At 43.6% G+C, this 23398-nt stretch overlaps 2 protein-coding genes across 2 annotated transcripts in view; one reads left to right on the forward strand and one right to left on the reverse strand.

Annotated features, from left to right (window-relative positions):
* vat1 (vesicle amine transport 1) overlaps positions 1–1569 on the reverse strand; it is a 29066-nt gene extending 27497 nt beyond the window's left edge. Inside the window, exon 1 of the mRNA XM_080487660.1 lies at positions 890–1569. Coding sequence (XP_080343786.1) covers positions 890–1318 — 429 coding nt within the window. The 5' untranslated portion in view covers positions 1319–1569. The remainder of the gene's footprint in view (positions 1–889) is intronic.
* A 6527-nt stretch (positions 1570–8096) lies between these two features.
* The window catches only part of LOC308124119 (rho-related GTP-binding protein RhoN-like), a 36042-nt gene continuing 20740 nt past the window's right edge, over positions 8097–23398 (forward strand). Inside the window, exons 1-2 of the mRNA XM_080486939.1 lie at positions 8097–8477; positions 8885–8972. Coding sequence (XP_080343065.1) covers positions 8376–8477; positions 8885–8972 — 190 coding nt within the window. The 5' untranslated portion in view covers positions 8097–8375. The remainder of the gene's footprint in view (positions 8478–8884; positions 8973–23398) is intronic.

Raw genomic sequence — 23398 nt, forward strand, 5'->3', positions numbered from 1 at the left:
TGAAGTAGAGTGGAAAAGCAATAAGTGGCGTTTAATAGTTTTTATTTAATGTCTCCCTTTAGTTCTCTTTTCCGCCTCGCTTCTCAGCGTATAAGAATAAAAATTCAATTCTACACCACTGTTCGTAGCCACGCTCACTACTACAATTCTGAAAGGAAAACCAGTCGTTTCCGGTCTTAATATCACTGATGCTGTTTAACTTTACGCAAAATTACGCACCGTGGCGCACATCTCAGGGCTCGGCGTAGGTGTAGCACAAATGAAAGGCGTCCCACATATAACCACGTGTTTAATTAAAATCGATCTTCCCACATACATGTTGGATATGAACCCCAGATTAATCTCGATTTAATCTACGACTCTGTGGCTAACTTGAAGTTGGTGAATTGAAGTGCGCCCCGACAGTTTGAAAAGCAGGGAGGCAAGAGGGGCGACGCCTGCTGCCGACTGAACTGTACTCAACATACTCAACTGTACTCATTTCGACATTTCTTTCGACTTATTTTACGGGTATAAAACGCAACATGATTAACTTAACATGCTTACTTGTATTCAACTTTAGGAGAAGCGCTGTTTCTATTCTGCGCAGGAAATAAAAGGGTGGAAAGCTTTTAGACTTATATTTCATGCCTTTTTGAAACAATTCTTTGTTTTGGGGGCTTTTTGAAGGTTGATGAAATGCTGCCTAACACGGTGATTCTGGATGAATTAAAGCACGTTGGAGCGAGGAACAAGCGCACAGCCTCGGTGCCTGACACGCCCATATCCAGATGTAACGGCACAGCGCCGACATGAAGCCTGCACAGCATTCATCACTTTTAATCACACAAACGCCACAAAATGTTGGTTTCGTATGACTGTGAAGATGTGGAGGGTGGTGCATTCTTACTTTTCTATCTGTCACCTCTTCCCCCACAGCCTCCACCACCCCGGAGCACTCCATCCCCGGGGAGACCGGCGGAGACGGCAGCCGGTCGTACAGCCCCTGTCTGGCCATCAGGTCGGCGAAGTTCAGCCCACAAGCCTTGACCCGCACCAGGACCTCTCCAGCCTTGAGCGCCGGCTTCCCCTTCTTCACCTGCAGCTTGACTTTATCATAGCCCCCGTAGCCGGTGAGCACCAGTGCGCGGTAGGTGAACGTCTCCTCCTCTGGAGCCTTGTCGGCGGCCGCCGCCTCCGCCGGTGCGGCCGCTGCCTCAGCGGCGGCGGCAGGTGCCGGGTCCGCCTTGGGAGTCTCCGCTTTGGGCTCCTCGGTGGGTTTCTCCTGCTTCTGGTCCACGTCGTTTTGCTGCTGGGCAGGTGCGTCCTCTCCAGACATTGTGCAAGGCTGCGAGACAGTGATGGAGTCTAGAAAATTACTTGGAGGCTTTTTTTTTCCTTTTTTGGGGGGGGGCACTACCTGTGCGTCTTTTCCCGAGTTGGGGCTCGTCGGAAGGCTGCAAAGTTTGCTTTTCAAAGAAAGGAAAGGGTGGGCTTCTTTTTTCAGCACTCTCTCATGGAGACACAGACCCTGACGAAGTGGGCTGATCAGTGGACAGTGGCTGCCAGCGCCGCGCTCTGACACAGTGTGAGTGGGACGAGACGCCGGCGCACTGGAAAACGCGGAGCGCGCAAACCCGGGATCGGCTCGTGTGATTGGATGGGGGTTTTTCTCAGGGTGGGGAGGGGGACAGGTCAACTCACTGCACACAAACTCACTGCACTTCAGCTCAACTCACTGCACTTCTTTTTTTCTTCATCAGAACATAATGACGAACAATAAAAAGCGAAAATGACTCTGCAAAACTTTATTTTTTTAAATTAAGAACTAAATGCAATATCCATATAATTGTATACATTAAATTAATGCAGTTTGAAGGAATATGTAGCAATTTAAATTGATGCATCAAAACAGTTTTTCCTATACCATTATAAACATGTTATACTACTATGGTACTATAGTGTTAGTTGACACCATTTTTTTGTTATTTTCAAAAGACCACATTTCCATGGTGAAATGTCTGGTAAACAAGTTTAACCTGATTTCCTTCTATGCAGTCAGGACGTAGGTGTTTTGTTAATCTACCTGAATATTTCATACTAGCATTACATACCATTAATTATTACATTATATGTTATTAATTAGGGGTTTTTCTAAGCTCCACTTCAATATGGTTGAGTCAGTGCAACGTTTCAATGAAAGCCAGACCAATCTTTAACTGCATCAGTGTAATGAATTATACCGTAATTACATCAAGATCTTCATTGAACATTTGCTTTTCAAGGCAAATGTTTTTGATTATGCCCTTTGTTAGGTTATGATATAAATTTGCAGTGAGCTGACAGGTTGATGCGCAGTGTTTCAAGGCCTGATTTAAAAGAAGAAATTTCAAATTAAAAGCATCTACTCTGAGATAGTCTCTGCTCTCTACTGCCTGTTGATTTCAGCATCAGTTAATAATTAAAGTATATCTTCTTATGATGTGAAAACTACCAGGTAATCACATCAGTTATGCATATGAGCAGTGCAATGTGGTGTCCTCAAGTGGTTTATCTGATTGGAGCAGGATTTAAAATATCGAGAGATATCGTTGCATCACAATCAGAAAAAAAGGCCATTTATCTATATCATTTGCAAAAAAAAAAAAAAGCCTTTCAAGGATGATATCAAGCTAAAGCCTGTTCTAACCAGTGTCTGACTTTCTTGAATTCTGTCAATCTCCATGAGAATATGAGGGAACGTTAGGCCTCAACTCTGCCCCATGTCTCAGTAATACTTGACTTCCTAATGTTTTTCACATTATTAGATAACATTGTTCACAGCTGTTGGTGTCGATAAGCAACTTTTCTGCGCTAGTTAGCTTTTAACCCTTTAATAGGGCATTCATTAAAATACTATTTGAGGATAATTTATAAAAACAATTTTTCTTGGTGCCATATACACATGATAAACTCATCGAAAAGTATCTCACTGACCAAAAATCACATATGTTGCTTTATATGTTTACTTGAAAAAGTCTTTAAAATGTGTGGCTTTCTTTGTGGACTAATGCAAACGATCAGCTAAAAGCTACTGCGGACAACTGTCCTGCTGTATATTGGCTCATTTAGAGAAACGTGTAATAAAAATGACTTATTTAAAGTATGTTAGATGTGTTTTAGAACTTGCAATAGTTTTACATGTCCTCTGGTTTGCCCTTGTAAAGTTTTACAAACTATATTTATAATATTCTTTATCCAAAGGTTTCAAATTTTGCCTAACCGTAGAGTTATGTATTTATATGATTGTCTTCAAAGTTCAAAAGAAACATGAAGAAATGCAAACAAATATAACTAGTCAAGTTGAAATATCTCTTTAGAAATCACACTGAAGTCACACTCAAGCCATTCGGTTAACAAACTTCAAAATAGCAGGACGATTACTGAAGAAAGACGTTCTTATCTCACCGCTCGCTGTGTGTTTGTGTTGAGAGCAGAGCACCAGGAGCTTGAGGAAATGTCTGTTTACGCCGCCGGTCGTACAGTAGGCCTTGCAGGAACTTTGGACCTGTGTGTGGCTCATTGTTGTCGCTTCCCCGCAAGAGGCAGCGCCGTAAAATATGAGCTTGTGTTGAGGTCGTGCCAGTTTTCTGACAAAAACGATATGACCCGCTTTTTGTTTTTCAGCTGGGGCAGTCTGAGCTTCAGAGTGACGGGGCAGGGTGACCTCCTCCGCTGAGGCTGGGGTCATGTGGAGACATGAAATTCACATGTTTTCTGGAAGTATCCCGGTTATCTCCAACAATCCACAAACACGTGTTCAAGGTTAGTTAGTAAACCGTCTCTGTAGGCATTTGCCAAATAGGAGCTGAGATGAGCTTTAACCACCTGTTACTACCCTCGAGTCTGAAAATGGATGGACACCAGAGTATATTTGCATCCCGCTTCATAGAGACGTGACCACAAGAGGGGTGGTGAGACACCTTGTGGCTGCAAAGTGCCACTCAGCATTTCCTAGACCCAAGTCAGCTTCGTCCCAATCAATATCCTCCCCGGCATCTTAACCAAATGGGATGCAGACATTATCGACGTGCTGCTTTGACACGGGCAAAGAGTTACAAGTGGGATGTCTGTTCCTCCCCACCGACCGCTCGGATCCACTTTGAATTCAGCATCAGTGCTGTGGCCGCTTGCAGAGTGGCTCCTTCCCACACGAGCTCTGACAGCTCCGGCCTTGTCACACACCAGCAAGGCAAATTCGGTCAAATGACCCGGACGGCAGGCCGGAGCCTAGATATGTTATTAAATAGGAAGCATGATGCAAACGCCCTCTCTGTTACACCGCCAGTGGAGCCGAGAAGAGTCTTGCAGAAGCCGATCCAGAAGCTGAACAGGTTGTGAAATGTGTCTATAGCAGGTTTGAATGAGAGCAGGACTGGGACGGAGGAACAGAGACGCTCTGCCTGGACACCTGCTGCAGTTTGGATGCCTTCACGGCGTCTAAGTAGGTTGCTGAGTGTGTAATACTGCCTGGTGGTGTATGTCAGCCGGGATAAAGTACTGCATACACACACACACACAAGAACAGGAAGTGTACATGATATTTTTATGTTTAAAAAAACAAAAAAACCTGATTATTTGACACTGTGATGGTTTTGCATCAGTGAAGCTACTTTGGGTTCTGTTGAATTAACTGCACTGAATAAGACGTCAAAGAGTCTGACTAAGGTCACATATCCAACCTAAATGTAATGCTGACAGTGGAAGTTGACAAGTCCCATACACTCTGAACCAAGATCCCTAAATAAAAACACTAACTATAATAAATTATTTCACATCGAGAAGCCTGAATGAAAGAGAAGCCAGTCGCTTAATGTTGATCACTTTGGACTGCAGCCACTGGTTTAACTCATGAACTCGTTATCCACGTTACTCCTCTTTTAAAGCATTATATGGATGAACCCCACCAGGCATGCAGGCCTGTACTTTCCATTAAATCGTTCCAAATATTAAGATTTACAATAAATCTCAAATAAAAAAAAGATGAATTAATGAAATTCACCACACCATGAAATGTTACTGCAGATAAAATACCTTCCTGTGATCCTGACTTGTATTCTATTACTGAAAGTATATTCAGCAATCTTTACTTTCCAAACAGATGATCAGGTTTTATGATAATCCCGAGGAAGTACTTTCTCTTTAAATCAACGTTTCCAAACCTCTTTTGAGATCGAAGCACTTTTTTTTTTTTGTTTGAACCCTGTTTTTCTTGTTTACTCACTCTGCTGCTGAATCTGGCATCTCTACTCTGTGCACCAGTATAATGGATTATTTGTTGTTATTAATGCATCTATCAGCAGAAACCAGCCATCAGCAGCGTCACTGGTTCTCACTGCACAATGAGCAGAGCGGAACACGACACCCCCTGCTGGTGGTGGAGCAGACTGTCAGCTCCAGACACAATGAGCCACTGGGAATATTGTTCTATACGTGGTCCTCCCACTGTCTTCTTGTCTTGATGAAACTCTGCTTTGTCTGCTTTGTATGGACATTTACTGACGATGTGAATTCAATTTGATCTTTTGTTTGAGAACTGCACAGGGAGAAACCGAGTCTGCATCTTTTCTTGGAGAAAACAAAGAATCCCTCCCAATGTGGAAAATTGCTCTTGAGATTTCTTTTTTTTTTTTTTTTATTCCCCTCAACTTTGACAGAGAAACTCCAGAAATTGAGCTATTTTATCCTGTTGAATTGAGCTGGATTGAACATATTTGACAAAGCAATAAAAAAAAAAGTTTGAAAGTAACTAATACTTTGAGTAGTTTATGAGAAAAGGTAAGTTTTTCTTGCAATTGAGAAAAACTCCAGCAAAGTAACAGAAGTTATACAGAGATCTGTTTCCACTTCTGCTCATCGGTCACATATTTTCCACTTATAACTGTTTATTTGAACAATTCAGCCAAAAGCGATTTTCCTTTTGACGAAAATGTATTTTGTTTTGTCATATGAACTTACTTTAGAAGTGCCACATGATCTTCAGCAAAGGTTTCTTCCTGTTAAAAGGAGTTTTTCCTTTCCACCCTCTCTTATACTTGCTCATTGCTTGGTTTTTCCTCTGCAATAGTATTTTATCTGTTGCTATATAAATAAAGTTTGACTGGAAAACTTAACTTTGTACTGATTTTCGTTTTCAACTTTAAAGTAATAAAAGGCCTGTTCTGCTCACGAACCAATACTGTCACACACACATATATCTATTGCTTCATGGAGCAGGCTTTAGTTTTTAGTGCAAAACTTCAGTTTACCCAAATCAACTGTATTTTCTTCCTTAACAAAGCCATGAAACAATGCTGATATTTCTGGAGCTCACTTCTACCCCACTTTTATTTTAATTCCCCAACCAACCCCCCTTCCTTCAAAAATACAATCCCAATTCCCAAAACGTTGTGGGGCGATAGAAATCAAACTCATTAAAATTTGCTTTGAGGATCTCTTTTTTAATTGCTCCAATTTTTTTTGTCACATTGAGACTGTACCTCTGTACATTTACATATTGGTTGTCAAACTCTTCTCAAACATTTATTTTTTTAATTAATACGACTTATTGCAGATATTCCGGCGCCCTATAATTCAAAATAAACCAAAAGCTTTCAAGAAATGGTAAAATATCTTACTTCCAATGTATACCGTTTGTTTATAGTCTATTTTAAGTAAAAATCCAGCTTGTGAGAACTGCAAATTATTATTGTTTCACAAACCAATCACTCCAATTTGTTCGGGATTTGAGGTTGTAATTCTTTAGTAATGCAATAAAATTTCCCTTTATTTTTTCTCAGGATTAATTAAATTAAAAACCTGTCCACAAATAAAGAACGTGATTTAACAGCTACACAATAGAGAGATTCAAAATAACGTAACGCTAATTCATTGTTAGGTGATATCCTGAGTGTCCAGAAGGGGGCAGTGTTGCCCTGCGGGTCAGAATCGATGAGTCGACAGAAGTAACCTGCCCTGGCACAAGGTGCTGCGTCATTTCATTAACTCGTTCACAAAATGAAAAACATGAAGTCCCCCTGCGGGGGGGTCATCACTTCCCAGGAATATCAAGACTCCCAGAGCCATAAAGACAGATCGGTCACCTGCAGCTACTTCATTTGATGGATGCATTTATTGTATCGCCATTAAAAGGTCACACTGGCACTCCATCAACTGGCATAATGTGCAGGGCACTGCCAAAAGTGAAGGGGAGAAGAGTTTCGCGAGTGAGATTTTTATTATAAGACAAAGAGTTGATGCTAATTAAAATGCACGAGAGAAATGAGAACATATTGATCTCGATTCACTTAAAGTAAGTAGTCTGCCCTCAAAATGTAAACTTATCTCTGAACTTTTGTAGGTCAAATTTGAAGAAAATAGGATTTACGTGAAAAGTTAAGCGCATTCTTTACACTGTCTAACTTTTTAAATAGATTTGAAACAAATGAAGGCCACAAAATGAATTAGTACCTGCTGGTTTTCTTGCGTAAAAGTGTCCAGACTCCATTCTAGAACTTATTTGTCTTTCGTGTGAATTACGAGATGAAGAACAAAGTAAAACAGTGATAGTAAAAATGACCTTAACGAGAGCCAGCAAATGGCACATCGTGTCAGATCATGAAGGAAACCACTGGAGGAAAAAGAGCGGATAAATGGTCTATTCTTACTTAATGCGTCCTATTGTGGATATTATAAGATCACGGAGGTTTCAGAAATGTGACAAGAAATCTCCAAATGTCTCATTATCAACTATAAACGATCATATCTCTTCATGAACGTGTACGTGGGAATTTAGGAAGCAAACGTGCTTTTTTTTTAAATCCAAAAGACACAATTTTTGGTTTCTTAATTCAGTATTGGAATTTCTTTTAACGCATCCAATTTAGTATAAGAATAATAAAGAAAAGGAAGAATTTAAGGTCAGTGTTTATCCCCTTTTATCCTCTTTAATTTCCCATAAGAGCCGCTTTGTTGCCTCAGACATGAATATTAAGGCAGGCGTGGCCAGTCATCAAAGTCCCGGAGTTTCCAGTGAAGGCAGTGTGTTCTGTGGGTGTGTGTGTTGGAGAGAGAGAGAGAGAGAGAGAGAGAGAGAGAGAGAGAGAGAGAGAGGGTGTGTGTGTGTGTGTGTGTGTGTGTGCGTCCTGCCCTGTGCTTTCAGTCTCAGTCTCTCAGAGTGTGTGAGCGCAGCCGGAGCGCAGCGCGTCGGACGCACAAGCCGGAGCTGGATTTAAAAAAAAGAAAAAAAAAAAAAGCGCACGGACGCGACGCATGTATCCCTTCATATTTCTCTTCATTCTCCGATCCCGCCGCGTCTCGTCTCGGATGCTGGATGCGATCCACACCCGTGTCAACAACATACGACTGACGGACTAAACATGGACAGTCTCGGCAGCCGGTGTAAGATCGTGGTGGTCGGGGACACTCAGTGTGGGAAGACGGCGCTGCTGCACGTCTTCGCCAAGGACTGCTATCCAGAGGTGAGCGTGAGAACAGTCTCAACTTATTAGTCTGTCTTTTTTTTTTTTTTTTTTATTGAGTGGAGGAATTAGAGTTGGGGTTTATGAGGGGATCTGGCAGCTCAACTCATTACAGCAGGTTACATCCACCTGCTTTCACTCAGAAATGTTAAATCAAGACTGGACTGTAATGAAGGTACAGTCTCATAATGACCCTGGAATGGCCTTTCATAGGCCGATGTCGCCATAAAACTTTAAGGCTTTTACCTGCCAGGGCATTGCTGTGCTAAATAAACCATCTTCATAATGTCTCCAGCAGTTTAATGTGTCTCCCATCACTTCAGTGTGTTCGCCTCGGCTGTGGAAACACATGCAGATCTTGTCCTGCCTAATAACTGGATGACTTCCATGCACCTTTCACTTTCCAGACCTACGTGCCCACGGTGTTCGAGAACTACACCGCCAGTTTTGAGATAGACAAGCACCGGATCGAGCTGAACATGTGGGACACGTCAGGTAAGGAGACAGTTTCATATCTCAGTCCGCAGCTTCTCCAGAGGCTGACATGAAATCAATCCACTCTGCCGGCCCGGCCGCGGTGCTGCTGCCACTGAGGGAGGACTGCCTCCAACTCCCCTCTTCTCCTCTTTCCCGCCCACTGACAAATTGCTTTGACCTCCAGGAAATTCGCCCGTCTTTTGTTTTTTAGACTTCTTCTTTTATTTCAGCCAGAGGCGTCTGCTATTTATGATTGTTGTCTTGGCCAGGAACTTCGCTGTCCGCCGTGCCTCTCGGTGTCTTGTGTTTGCATTCCTTCCCGTGGACTTTGCTGTGTGTGTGTGTGTGTGTGTGTGTGTGTGTGTGTGTGTGTGTGTGTGTGTGTGTGTGTGTGTGTGTGTGTGTGTGTGTGTGTGTGTGTGTGTGTGTGTGTGTGTGTGTGTGTGGGACCCTTCCCATAAACTGGCTCCGGGTCAGAAGAAAGAGTTTGGGGCATGAATAGTGAAGGATGGACCTGAAGGCATCAGCGACTACTCTGTCTCGGTGTTTTCATCACATTGAGACGGATGCGGCTGTTTGTTGACTTGGTATTGAGTCAGACACGGTCTCCCTTTTTCTACCTTTTGCCACATTTTGAAGCGGCTAAAAGCAAAAGTCTCCTATAGCGTCGCGTGTCCCCAGCTGGTTTTTATTTATTAGTTTGTTAAAGATTGATGTAAAGAGTTCTACTTCCAGAGTTCACCCAGCTGGCTGCCCTACATTCCCCGGATCTGAAAGAAATTCATTCATCATGTTTTGTTTTTTTTCTCCACATTCGTTCGTCACGTTTCGTCTGAGAGCTTCAGTCGTGTGAAATCTCATATGTTTTCATAAAGCCTGACCGACTCAGAGAGAAATACGGAATCCAAACAACATGCTCTAAATAACAACCGCTGCTGACGCCAGGGTCAAAGCATTGTCGTCCCACTCACAGGAATCCAGCTCCGCTTCTAAAAAATGGACTTTTTACGGAAACAAATCATCATTAGTTTAGTGTAGCAGGCAAAGAAAACCAACTGTCGTGCTTTTTGCTTCCAAGTCGTAGTTTTTGATTAAATCCTTGTAAAGTTTTCCACATTATAAGATATGATTGTTATTGTCTGGTGGGTCCAAATGTAATAAATTCCTGTAAGGTGATTTTAATTTGAAATATTTGTATGTTTATTTGAGTTATTCTCCTGAACATAAAAAAAATAAACAACTTAATTTGGTTAATTATTCAAAATATGAAAAAAGAGAGGCAAAGTACTACTTTTTTGTCCATTTCAAATCTGACGTCACGTCACGTCACGTCACGTCACGTCACGTCACGTCACGTCACGTCACGTCACGTCACGTCACGTCACGTCACGTCACGTCACGTCACGTCACGTCATCAGTCAGTTTAAAGGCACAGTGCAGATATTACAGGCCAAAGAAATCAGATTACTGTAATGAGGGATCTGGACACTTCGGTAATGAGAACTATTACTATGTACTTTGTTTAATAATGACAAAAAATATAGTCAAATAAAAAAAGACATATTCTGATAATACTTTTCACCCTTTCATAGAAAATGTCATAAAAACGATGTCTTTAATATAATTTTTGAAGAAAACGACTCAGACTTGTTTTAAGAGAATCAACCATACATGGGACATCTGTGACTGTTAGAACCGTTACACTTAAGCTTAGTTCTAAAATGTGTGTTTTCATACATATATATATATATATATATATATATATATATATATATATATATTAATAGTTCTAGATTCAACTTGTTGGGAGGAGGCGTCCCCGTGACCCCGACTCAAGCCGATTCGGTGACTGTCATGTTGGGAAGGGTGTGTTGGTGACGCGAGCGTGGCTCCTGCGTGGAAAGCCTCGCTCTGCATCCCAGCCTTGGTCGGCTCCGACGGGTTTACCGCGGCGAGATTCTGCGTGCCATCGTGGCGTCGGGCCCGAGGCGCCTGCCAGCTATCTGACCGGCGACACGGCCGAGCAGCCGCAGCGCTGACCGTGGGATTCTTTTCCCCCCAAGAGGGATTTATTTCTTTTAGCATAAACATTCCCAAATCTGAAACTATCTTTTCTGGGAGAGGTTTTTTTGTGTGTGTGTGTGTGTGTGTGTGTGTGTGCGTGTGTGTGTGTGTGTGTGTGTGTGTGTGTGTGTGTAACGCGATCAGTCAGTGAAAGAATGTTGTTTTTCTTTGACCCGGAGAGTAAATGTGCTCCAGTCTGTCAGTCAGAGGTGGGAGTCCTCCGGGGCCCCGGGGCCACGACTTAGAGGAGTTTCTTATCTCTCGGCTGAAAGAGCGTAACGACGCTGTGGGAATGTTGCTGCTTCTGTCCGTCTTTAAAACCCCAAACCACCTTTGGCAGTGTTAGACTTTAATCTCCATCCAGGAGCCGACCAGCCCACAACAAACATGACGTCACCCAACCCACAGGGTGTGTGTGTGTGTGTGTGTGTGTGTGTGTGTGTGTGTGTGTGTGTGTGTGTGTGTGTGTGTGTGTGTGTGCGCCCTCAGAGGTCCTTGTGTAGTGTGGCATTATTCACTGATTCACAGCAAACACAGATGTTCATATTTTGCCTCAACAAGAAAAATAATTGGCTCACACTTGGATTAGAAAAAAAAAAAGAAGAGAGTCTTTCATCCAAAGAAAATAACACGTCTCCCACCGTTCCTTGTTTTGGGGTGTAATTTCTTACTGCTTCACTCTCTCTCCTCCTTCAGCTTCTGTTTTTCTTGTGCTTGAATGTCTTTTATGTGTCCCGGCGGCGCGTCGACGTCACCGCCGGTTCAATGCCCGGCTTGTTCGGACTCACATAGAAACAGCATTGATCGACTACTATTAGTTAATCTGACCAAATTAGTGACTCAGCTGCAATTAAATTCAGTAAAACTCCAGTTTGTGTCGCGCGTGAAACAGTTACTCTCTGTCTCTCTTTCCCACTCATGGACCAACTTTAGCCCGAGCTGTCGTCCTAATAGTTACTATTTCAATTAACTCTAATAGATGATATACATGTATCAGATGGCCTGTATTAATAGTGGCTGCGTGTTAATGAAGCTCATGTTAGAGACGCCTGCGGTGGTTTTACTTCTCGTCTTCCTCCCACTACCTGTTGCAACTTCAACTGGATCAGATATTAAACCCACACGGTGCTGAGAGCTCAGCTAATCTGACAGCCACGCTACAGGAACACACGCTGCACACACATAATGTGGACTTTAACGAGCCTCTTCTGACTATAATTACATTAAATTCACCTGAATTCAAACGCGCGCGTCGTCTCTGAATCGCTAGTCTTCTTCCTGGTCCATCATGGTTGCCACAACTCGGCGCCAGTTCGACCTTTCTGACATGGAAACCCTCCAAAGTTCAGGTCAGTGTCTCTCGCCACACGGTCTGGACATGTCAAAAGGTCTGCAACCTCTCTTTTGGCAAGGTCGCCGCCACAGAAGGACATCAGAACTATTTCAGTCTTTCGCTCTCAAACTTCGGCCCTCCTCGGTCCATTTCTGTCATGGCTGTCCAAGTCTCTGCAGCGTGGAGGAGAACGCTCCACACCGGCTCTGAAGAAGATCCTAATAGAATTGGAGGTATTCTGAAATGTAGTTCGTTGCAGGCAGTCCAGGCTTGACCCTTTCTTGACAGGAAGTCCTCTTTGGTCTCCACAACGTATAATGACCCCAGATATTTGAAGCCTGTTCATTTCTTTCAAAAGAGAACCATCTCCTGAGTGAAGTGCAAGGTGGTCCACATCTTTGGTAACGGTAATGACTAACCGTCTTCTTGGTGCTTAACATGAGTCCGCCTTTTACTGCCGCATCCTCCAGGGATTCAGTTTCAAAATAAATCAAAATATATACTGTATATTTTTTTCAAATCAACAAACCCTTTGGTTTGGATTCAGCTCCATCCAAGAGCTTGTATCAGTGGACAAAGCTCTACTTTAGTACCTTCTGGTAGTTTTTTCAAAAAAAGCTGCAGGATTTCAAGACACCCTCATTATAACTAAGACAATTTAAAATAAAGCTTTTTATTTAACGAACTGGTTAAGTAACTTCAGTACTCACTGTGCGTTATTAAGTAGGTTTATTTGTTTTTCTTGTGTTTTTTTCACGGCTTCTACCTTGTTCATGTCATGCTTGTAAAAAAAAAGATCTTCATCTCACAGGGACCTGCGTGCAAAATAAAGGTTAAAAAAAAAAAAAAAGGAAAAAAAGAAGCTGTTGATGCTTGCTGCGAGTAAACTCGGGCCTGAATTCACTCTGTGGGTTGCCTTCAAGCGGTCTTGGCAGCGTTGACCTTTTCGGAAGGAACAGAGAGTCCAAAATGTAGGACCCTACCCCGAGAAACCAGCTTTGCTCCTTGTATCCGCTTGGTCGTTCCCAAAACGGTCCGCGGCGGCTGCAGGACGCTGCGTCACTCAGCATCCAGCACCTGCTGGCTCCTTTCTGTCGCAGCACAACTACAGTCTGCTGGATATTTTCACTTTGACCTGACATTTGCATCAATCAATGTTCCGCCACGGTTCTCTCCCCACCTCACGCACCCAGCTGCTTTCTTGCTCTCTGTGTCTTCACATAAACAATCGTCTTGCTGCTAATTGCTGGTGAGCTCTGCCTGCTGTGGCCTGCCTCCGTTCACAAAACATTATTGATTGTTGTTTGAGGCCAGGCTTTTTTTTTTTTTTAAGCAACTTCCCCGGTTCACATTTCTCCGGTATGATTAGATGTGTATTGCCATTAAAATTTAAAAAGAAAAAGCACCCAGCATCCATCCACTGTTTGAGCGTAGAAGTCAGCCATTGATTAGTTTGCTCTCATTAATTCCAGCTCCTCCACCAGGTCTGGTTATTGTAGGATGTGCGAGAACGAGGGTGAGTTGTTTATCTAATTGAGGTCATTACTGCATGGGAATCTGTACGTTTGTGCATGTATTGCTGCGCCTGAAAACAAATGGGTGATTAAAAAAGCATTAAAACGGAGCGGGGAAGTCCTGGAGCTTCCTGGAAGCAGAGGGCAACTTTCAGCCCTGCTTTGTATTCTGAACCTGCTCTCAGCTCATGACCCTCTGGAAAATCAAATCAATTATAGGGTGATTGAATGGAATTTAAAAGGAGGAAAAACGCTGTATCTGTGTGTATAGATTGAGTAGGCAGCAGAGATAACAAAGCGCTTCGATTCTTTAATAAGTATAGGTGCAGCTACTTGTTGAGAAATAAAGTAGAATTACGGATTTATTTCATTTAAAGGAGTCATCACCCAGAAGTCACATTTTCCCTTGTTAAAACATTTATATTGGTGTTGGACCTCGGTTGAAAGTTGCCTGAAAATCTCCACAATCGCTTTTAATTAAAAAAAAAAAATGTTTGTGTGAGCAAAGGATCGCTATGCTATCGCCATGCTATCGCCATGCTATCGCCATGCTATCGCCATGCTATCGCCATGCTATCGCCATGCTATCGCCATGATTGCAGTTCTTGCAGCCTAACATAACCAGTGAAAATCTCTCATGTACTTTAGAGAGGAAGTTGCGGTATGTAAAAGGGTCTTTATGTTTGATTTTTCTTCCTAATAATTTGTAAGAATTGATTTAAGGGTTTTTAAGGGACTCTAGCTATCTGAGAAGACCAGGTGATGACTGCTTTAATTCATGAATGTACAACTTCTAAAATGTATGTCAGTACAAAAATAACAATTAAAAGGAATATTTGTCATATTTAATCTTTGAATACACACATTATAATTAATGTTTGTAAAACTATGTTTATCACAGATTATATTTGGATTTTTCTCATATATTTGAACCAAATCTTTTAATTTTAAAAATAACAGGCTGGTTACACTGGATTTACAATGATTATTTTTACGGATTTTGCTCTAACGTGACATGATGAACGTGACGAGGACGAGCAACACCTGTGAAATAAGACAGGAATAAATAAATATAAACAGCGTAAAGGGATTCTAAATCTATGATAAAGAACTGAATGGAGTCATGAATGTTCAAGTACATGTATTTGTACTTTGTTACTTCCCACCTCTAGTAATGATGGGTAATATCAAGTGGTCATTTCAGCCGTGTGATGCTTGTCTGAGGACTGTTGGTGTTTGCAGTGATGCTCGGGAGCCCTTTTCAGTGAGCCGGCCTGGGTTTTTTACTGAGCCCGAGGCCTTACTGCGCTCATCTTCACTTCCCAATATGGCAGTGATGCCTGGGAAAGACTCCCTGTAGCCTTGGCCTGGGAATAATATAACCCTCTAAGAGGGCCGCGTAATGACAGCTCGGGTTTCCCCAAAGTTCCTCCACCAGTACTTTCTCTGTTTCTGACCTGATTCTCACATGAAACCCTCTTGCATCGTGTTTTGTCATGCCGGAGTGGGCAACCCACCGAAATGTTTTCCTTTCTTCTTCTGCTGATATCCATAGTGCTAATCGCTCCTGCTGTAGCGTGTTTCTAAATATACTCTTCCTGGAGATTACCTGTCCTCCTTTACTCTTTTCCTGTGGATGAAAAGTGAGTTTCTGTTGACTTTCATCCCCGTGTGATCCACAAAGCCTGGCTTTCGCTTCCCCTCCCCTCTAACCACCGAGAACTTTATTTATTTCCAAACAAAGTGGAGTTGCTGCTGGGAACATGAAACGCAGCGCTTGCTGTGCTGTGGAGGGTTTTTCACTTTTTCCTCCAACAGACCTGCCAGACCTTTTTTTTTTTTTTTTTTGTTTTTTTTTTTTGTCTGAAACCTTCTTGCGTTTTCATTGAGAGAGGTGTGATTGTTTTTGACTTCAGAGTGCGTAACGCCGCTCGCAGCGCCAGGCGCTCGCTCCCCGGTTGCACTCCGCCTGTCTCGCTCGTCTCTCAGCGACTTCACAGCATTCCGGGTGTCTTTATGCTCTCTAAACCGGGCTTTCTTGACGCAGCGGACCGGCAGGGCTTCCAGCGGTCTGTGAAAACACGCCGGGTTCAGTGGGCTTTTCCGTTCCTCAACACTTTCCGCTTGATCGATCCTTAATGGACATCGAGTGGACTACAACGCCCGGCTGAAAAGAAATTAGCAGACGGCCCTTTTGGCCCTCGAAGCTCCGGCTCACTGGAGCTGCAGGATGTACAGGAAGTGCTATCAAACCAAATATGATCTGAGTAGCGAGGCTTGTGCCTCTTTCTAGTATCGCTCTAATGACGTAAACCCTCAATTTCTTGGGTTTTTTTCCTTCGCTTTTTCTTTTCAACCAAATGCTAAATCTAGCTTGTTGTTAAGGCGATTGTACTCGGCGGAAAGCCGCTGAATATTTACCCACGCATTGTAAATATCCCCCAATTGTTTATTTTTGTCTGCATCCTAAAGGGAGGATGACGACGTCCTTTCAACTGCTGTTCACAGGCCCCAATGTCTCAGCGCCTGAAAGTTGCTCCCACTCTCTTCCTAACCCGCCCAGGGCGAGAACCGCCTCAACCAAACCTGTTTTGATGATGCATACCGGGCTGGAACAACCCCCACCCCCACCCCCACCGCGCCGCAGAAACAATGCCCGCATGACAGTTTCGGGTAATGAGTAAACAGAAGATAAGCGCATGGTTGGTGAAATACTGTAAGTGGAAATTGCTCTTTGTCTCTGTCCAATTAAGCCAGCACACATATTGAAGCATTCTCTCTCCTTCCCCACCAGTTTATCCTTAATGGTTACTTTCATTACTGCATGATTTGAAATTGCTTTGTTAGATGTTAGATAATAGTGGGAAATGTTCGCACACAGTCGGAGCCTTTAAATTGCCGTCTTTCTCAGCTGAAATCACCAGCGCGAAACATAACAAGGTGACTATTAGGTGTGACGAGAATGTTTGCAAAAACATCTGGCAGTGAGTCCAACAAAAATAAGGATGTTTTTTCTGGGAAAAAAAAAAAAAAAAAAAAAAAAATGTCTGAAATCAACCTCACGTCTCAGTATGTTTCTGCAACTGGGAACTGGGATAGTTACCAGTTGGAGGTTTCCATTTCGCAATCTGGAGACATCTCATGGCAACAACAGACTCCAGCAAAGCTGCTGAGTCCAGAAGAGACAAACAAGCTTGTTGTCTCCGACATCAGCAAAAGAGATGAAGTTCAGGAAGTACAGTACATTTACTTTACAGTCGATACTTTAACATACAATCGTTATGAGCCTAAAATCTGTTTCACTGAAGTGGTGAGAGGGACAGTGGCGTGAGAACATTTCTAAACATTCATGAATCCTGTCTGAAACTTCCCACTTTCCCAGTGGGAATCTCCCAGTGTGACAGCTTTCAGGTGTATATTTTTACTCAGGGTTTTTTGTACTCATAAATTACTTATTTGAGTTTCACAAAGCACATAAAAATGTATTTTTAATTGATTCGCACAAAAAATAAGTAATTCCATGATACAAAATGCTTTGTTTTAAGGAGTGATATGTATCACCGCACTGATATCTTCAGTGTTTCGCCTGATTTCAGGAAGTAGAATCCATAAGCCAGTACATTTATCCAACAAAGTCATATTTGAGAAGATACTTTTCCCTCGATAATACACAAATATACTTGTTTTTTCTTCTCACAGTGTTATTATCCTGGGACTATTTGACACAGAAATGTATTTTCATTTAATAGATTTTCATTGTTAAAAAAAGAAAAAAAACCAGAGCTAATCATCATGATTTTTCTTCATGGATAATTTGTCCTCGTTGTACCAGACTGTGATAACAAGATGGATTGGAACATTTGTAGACGTCAGAGGTAGAATAAGGACTTTTGATGATGTTTTGATTTGTTTCCTTGAGTGCCACTGTTGTTTTCCAATTGACGAATCACTTAAAGATTCTAAGTGAAACATCTCGGTTGGATGAATCAGCGCAGATCATTTTGTAATAATTACAATCGCTGTCTGCTTAATAACCACTGTTTTCATTTCCCTCAGCCTCAGCTGTGGCGCCTGTTTGGCACTAATAGGGCGAGCAAGGTAGAAATCAATTGAAGTGTCTCTGGGCCTTCATGCAGCCTCAGAGAGCGACTCACAGGGTCGGAGGCTGTTGGTGACATGTGGAAAGACACGGCAGGTGTAGCAGCGGCCTTGTGTTGGTGAGAGGAAGAACCCACTAGACAAATTTAATGGAAGTTTCCATTTCCAATTTGTGAGCTGAAGCATGAACTTGAGATCAGCTGAGCTCGGGGTACAGTTTGGATTACAGAAGTCGGCCGGTGTCCGAGACGCCAGACTCCACGTGCAGGAAGTGTAATGCTTATTGGGGGGGGGGGGGGGTGGCTGTTCTATCCTTACAGGCTTTAGAAGCTTGATAAGAGAATCTTTAGCAGCTCTCCCTGCAGGTCATCCTCTTGGCGCTGAGTTTTGGACGAGCCGGCAGCCTCTCTGCCAGGCTGATAATCCAGGGGATTACACTGAATTTTCAGAACTCAAACTGCCAGCGATGGACGTTTCATACGGTTCTGCTTAACGTTGAAGCGAACCGCTGATGAAGGTGGATGTGACTCAAATGATCTTAAAAATACTTATTACTTATTCTACTTATCGAACTTAAAAACAAGGCAACATATGAGCAATTCAGTCCTGTTTCTAGCTCAAGACATGAAAACATTGGTGAAGTGTTTGTATCCATTATAATATTCTATAACCACTTCCCACATTCAAGGTTACAATCCTCTGCAGGCAATTCCTGTTGACTGAGGGCGGAGGTAATGTGCACAAGTCATTAGTGCATCGCATGACAAACACAAAGTCCCATGTGATGCACCAGAGTACGCGGAGAAAATACACGCATGCAAAGCTGAGAACATGCAAACTTCACCCGCAATGTGCAGCACCACTCTTGTCTATCAAAAATACACCAACTTCTGATCTTTTCCCTCTCTTCTCTGCAAATGAGCTCCCGCTCTTGAAGAGGGATGAGTTCACGCACAGCGCGGCGTTTCTTTGCCGCGAGTGTCTTTTCGCGACGCTTGAGCAGGCGATCGGCACCGTGTGTGAAGCGTATTTCCAGACTGACGCAAAGAGTCAACATGCCGAAAATTGAAATGGCTTCTCGCATATTACAGTGGCTGTGGGAGAAGATGGAGAAACAAAAGAAAGTGGAGCAGAGAGAAACTGCAGGAAGCATAAATAAACGGCAGATGAGAGGGTGTTATAGCTGGTATGGAGGCGGATTGTCAGGTATGGAGGCGCCGTGTTTGTAGCCTCGTTATTTTCTTTGCCCTCGTTGATTTTCTTCATCTCTGATAGGCCATTAGTCGAGGCGGCTGCGGCGGGGTCACCGGCAGTCGGGGACTATGTTAAGCAGGGGGTGTGCACAAGTGCGACATGAAAACCGACCGGGCACGCTGACACCACGCACAGGCTGTAATTACCACACGGAATATCCGCTCTCCCAGGTGACACTGTGATCAACACATCCAGACACCTAAACACCAGCGTGCGCCTCATTCTCCGTCCATTAGAGGCACACAGACCACGTCAGGAAGCCCGCTTGTCCATCGTAAACAATCAAACGAGCACTTCTGGGACTCCCCCGAGGATCCAGCTCGCCGTTTCTCCTACCCCCTATCACAGTCGGCGCCGAGTGGAGAATCAGCACACATTCCCTCACAGCCTCCACGTACCGTCGTCTTATTGCCGAGCGCCGGGCAGAAGCGCATAATCTGCTTAAGTGGCATGTCCACTGCTGAACCGCGCTGCACGCTGCTGATAGGCACTGTGTGGCTTTCACTTGCTTAATGTGTCATTGTAGGAGCCAAGAGCGAGACGTTGTTAGGGAGTTGTCTGTCAACTGGACAGAATTAAGAGAGTCTTTTATTCCTGCTGTCGTAAAGAAAAAGAGCACTTGAGGTTTTGATGAGCTCACGCGGACTCAGATTAGAAAACTTGCCACCAACTAGAAACGTCAATTATAACGACTGAACAAGAATGAAAGGATGAAATGAGGGTTTGTGTTTGCAAATATATAAAGAGATGGAAACAGTGAGGAATGGATAGGAAAATATTTATTGGTATATATAATGCCATTACTTGACAATTTAACCTCCCACACCATTAACTTCAATAATAACTCAGATTAGTCTTGTTTGAATAAACTCAAATCACAAGAAACAATATGAAGGTTTCGTCATGTTTGGTCTGCATGATCTTTGTCTGCTTCAATACCATTTCAAACAGGACGTTGTCAGGAAAATTCATCGTAAAATCTCAGGGGACAAAATTCAGAGGGATCAAACTGGAAGCAAGTGAAAAGTACGAAAAGGTATTTTAATAAAATCTTGCGGCAAGAGGAGACAAGTCACATACGACCTTCGTCTTAAGGCTGCTCACGAGTTGTTTCAAATCTTCCTTCACAGTTCAGCTTTTTATTGGGTGAAATACAAGCTGTGCTTAAAGATATGTACCGGTGTGCAAGAAGTGATAAGATAAGTTTTGGTTCCTCCTTTAAAACCTTTTCAGCCTTTTCAGGGCAGAACCTGTGGAGATTAAACAACTTCCTCTTTCGTGAGCCAACACATTTTTGTAACGACGTGGAAGATGTAACTCCTGGTATCGTTCTCATTTTGTCTTACTTCCCAGTTGCCCTTCGAACCTGGAATTGTGTTTTGAAGAGGACGTTTTTAAAAGGCCCTTGAAGTCAGAATTTAAAGTTCCAGCCTTTGCTCCCATTTCAGTGGCTCTTTCAGCTCCGCCGTCACGTGTTAGGTGTGGATAAGACGTTATTGTGTTGTTGTGATGGTATCTGATCTTGTCTAAAGTGTCAGCACTTCGCGGTTTTCTTTATCCAACTGGCTTTGTTGTGATCAACTGAAATGCTGATTTACAAGTTGTTTGGAGTTGAAAGCATTTTACCTCCCGATTCTAATTAGTGTGATAAAGATAAAGTTAAGCAATTTTTTTTACGTCCATCAAGAGCGCAATAAATATATTTGTCTGTCTGTCTGTATATCTGTTTGCAAAATTACGTCAGAACGACTGCACGGATTTTGTTTGGGGGGGGGGGATAAAAGGCAATACCTTTGTTCGTGCTACATATATTAATTGCAGATATCACACTGATCAAAATACTTTCCAACTGTTATTAGATTAAACCAGCCTGAGCAGCTCTATCTAGACAGTAACATGAAGCAGGAACATGAATTAACAAAGAGGCAACAACAAAAGAGGAACATGATTTTGAGAGTTTGAGCAAATGATGATAGAAAACAAGCAACTTCAGCAACACATCTCATGAGGAGTGGAAGTGTGTGTGTGTGTGTGTGTGTGTGTGTGTGTGTGTGTGTGTGTGTGTGTGTGTGTCTGTGTGTGTCTGTGTGTGTCTGTGTGTGTCTGTGGTTTGTCCACTGGGTGTGGCCGGAACTGTTGTGGGGGGACCCGTTGCGACAGCCCAAGGCCATCGGGCCCGGACACCGTCACCCCGGCGGACGGCAGCCCCCCAGACCCGGGGAGGTCCCAGCAAACCACCCCAGAGAGCCACGCCCCCGCCCAGAAAGCACCTGATAGAGAATGCAGAGAGGAATCCCCCCCCAGGCAAGAGGAGCCCACAAGAGAAGGATAAAGGGCACAGGGCCCCAGGCCCCGACCCCAGCCACCAAGCCGAGACCAGTCGGAGCAGGGCCCCCGGGCCGAGCGGGTCGGGAGCTCCCCCAATCCCGGCAGAGAGATGGCCCCAGCCGCCTCGCCCTGGACCAGCCCCCCCCCCCCCAGACAAGGAAGACAAGGAAGAGCGAAGGCTCGGCCGGGCCTGGTCAGAGGACAGTCAACCCTCCATGCCCAGGGGCCTCATATCCCACCACCCACGTTCCCGCCCCATGATAACCATCGCTGCATGAACAGGAGACGATGTGCTAATGTCGCGGCTGCTGCTGGGTTGAGATTCACTTTGGAGTCCCTCGATTCAAAGTTATCGCCGCTTTGTGCCGATGACGTCACCACAGACATTGCGTCGCTTGTGTAAGCCGGACAACATGCGTGGTGACGTCATTTGCGCCTTCTGGAATCCATAAGGGAATTGTTAACAGAGTTGGAAAATGATTCCAAGGACTTGAAACACTGGGAACCTCGATTCCCATCCCGAGACTTGGTGCTTGTTAAATGTGTTACATTTGAGATTTCATCAGTTTAACTTTCCGCGTTGTATTTGACACACGTTTAATGTTAAGAAAATTCATTATATTAGATTTAGCTGTTGAATTAACTTTGCATCTGAAAAACTCAAATACTTGGCGAGATATCATCATGTGTGGGCATGTGTTCGCTCGGGTGTACGACAATCCCTCCCGCTCTGACCTGCTGACCCCTCCCATTGTCCCTCGGCTGACTGGAGGCGTAACGGGGGATGTTGAGGGCACTGGGGTAGGTGCTCGGGGGCACAATGAGGCTGGATAGTGCATCTGCTGCCCCAATCCAATCGGCTAAGGGACTGATTGAGTGGGAGTGGGGGTGGAGGGGGGGGGGGGTCATGTTACAAGAGCAGCAAGCTTTCAAACTTGGGGAAAAAAAAGAAGACAGAAGGAACTCGCAGAAGAGAAGTATGCATCTGTGCCTCCCCCACTCCCCACCCACCACTACCCCACCCAGACCCACCCTCCGAGGCTTTGTGCTGTGAGCGAGGGTTGTCGGTGGCACCCTTGGGACCTGACCTACTCGGTCCTCGGGGAAACAGACGCACAAATGCCAACTGTGTCACATTTATGAGCGACTGCAGCTTCCAGCTACACCCTGCATGCACAGCAACATCTATATAGAGAGTCGTGGCAATATAAAACGGTCCTTTTGAGAATTTAATGCAGTTCTTTGTTCTATTAAGAGAAGGGGAAACGTGGCGTAATTGTGAAGCCTGTCGTCGATGACCTGAAGTAATTTGATCTACAGCACAATGCAGAGGACTTCACCGACACAGCAGGAAGTTATTGTTCATAAATAAAGGCCGAACATTCTCACTTTAAATGTTAAGTGTTTTGTTTTGTAATAAATATCTGATTAAACACTTTGATTAGAGCACATTTTCTTCCGAAGTGACTGCAGCAGACCTGATCTGGCCACAGGTTATTTTTCACAAGGACATCGTCTGCTACTTCAAATCACAGCTGTGGTTTCGCTTATCAAACAGCACCATCCTGTTCTACCACCGTGTGCTCTGTTTACAATATTTATGAAAGAGTTGTTGTGCTTTATGGAGTCAGATCTCTATCAGACAGAATAAATATACACAGAAGGTATTCGAGGAGACATTTTCAACCCACACACAAATAGATAAATTGAGAAAATGCACATATATTAGATGAATAGGTTCACACATGTATTTTTTAACTCCGTATCTCATTGGTCTGTGACAATTTGCAAACTTCCAAGAGTTTCCAGGATAATCTTGAAACATTTGCAGGAGTTCACGATCTCCTTGCAAA

Source organism: Lipophrys pholis (assembly GCF_963383615.2).
Source record: "Lipophrys pholis genome assembly, chromosome: 19".
Lineage (NCBI taxonomy): Eukaryota > Metazoa > Chordata > Actinopteri > Blenniiformes > Blenniidae > Lipophrys > Lipophrys pholis.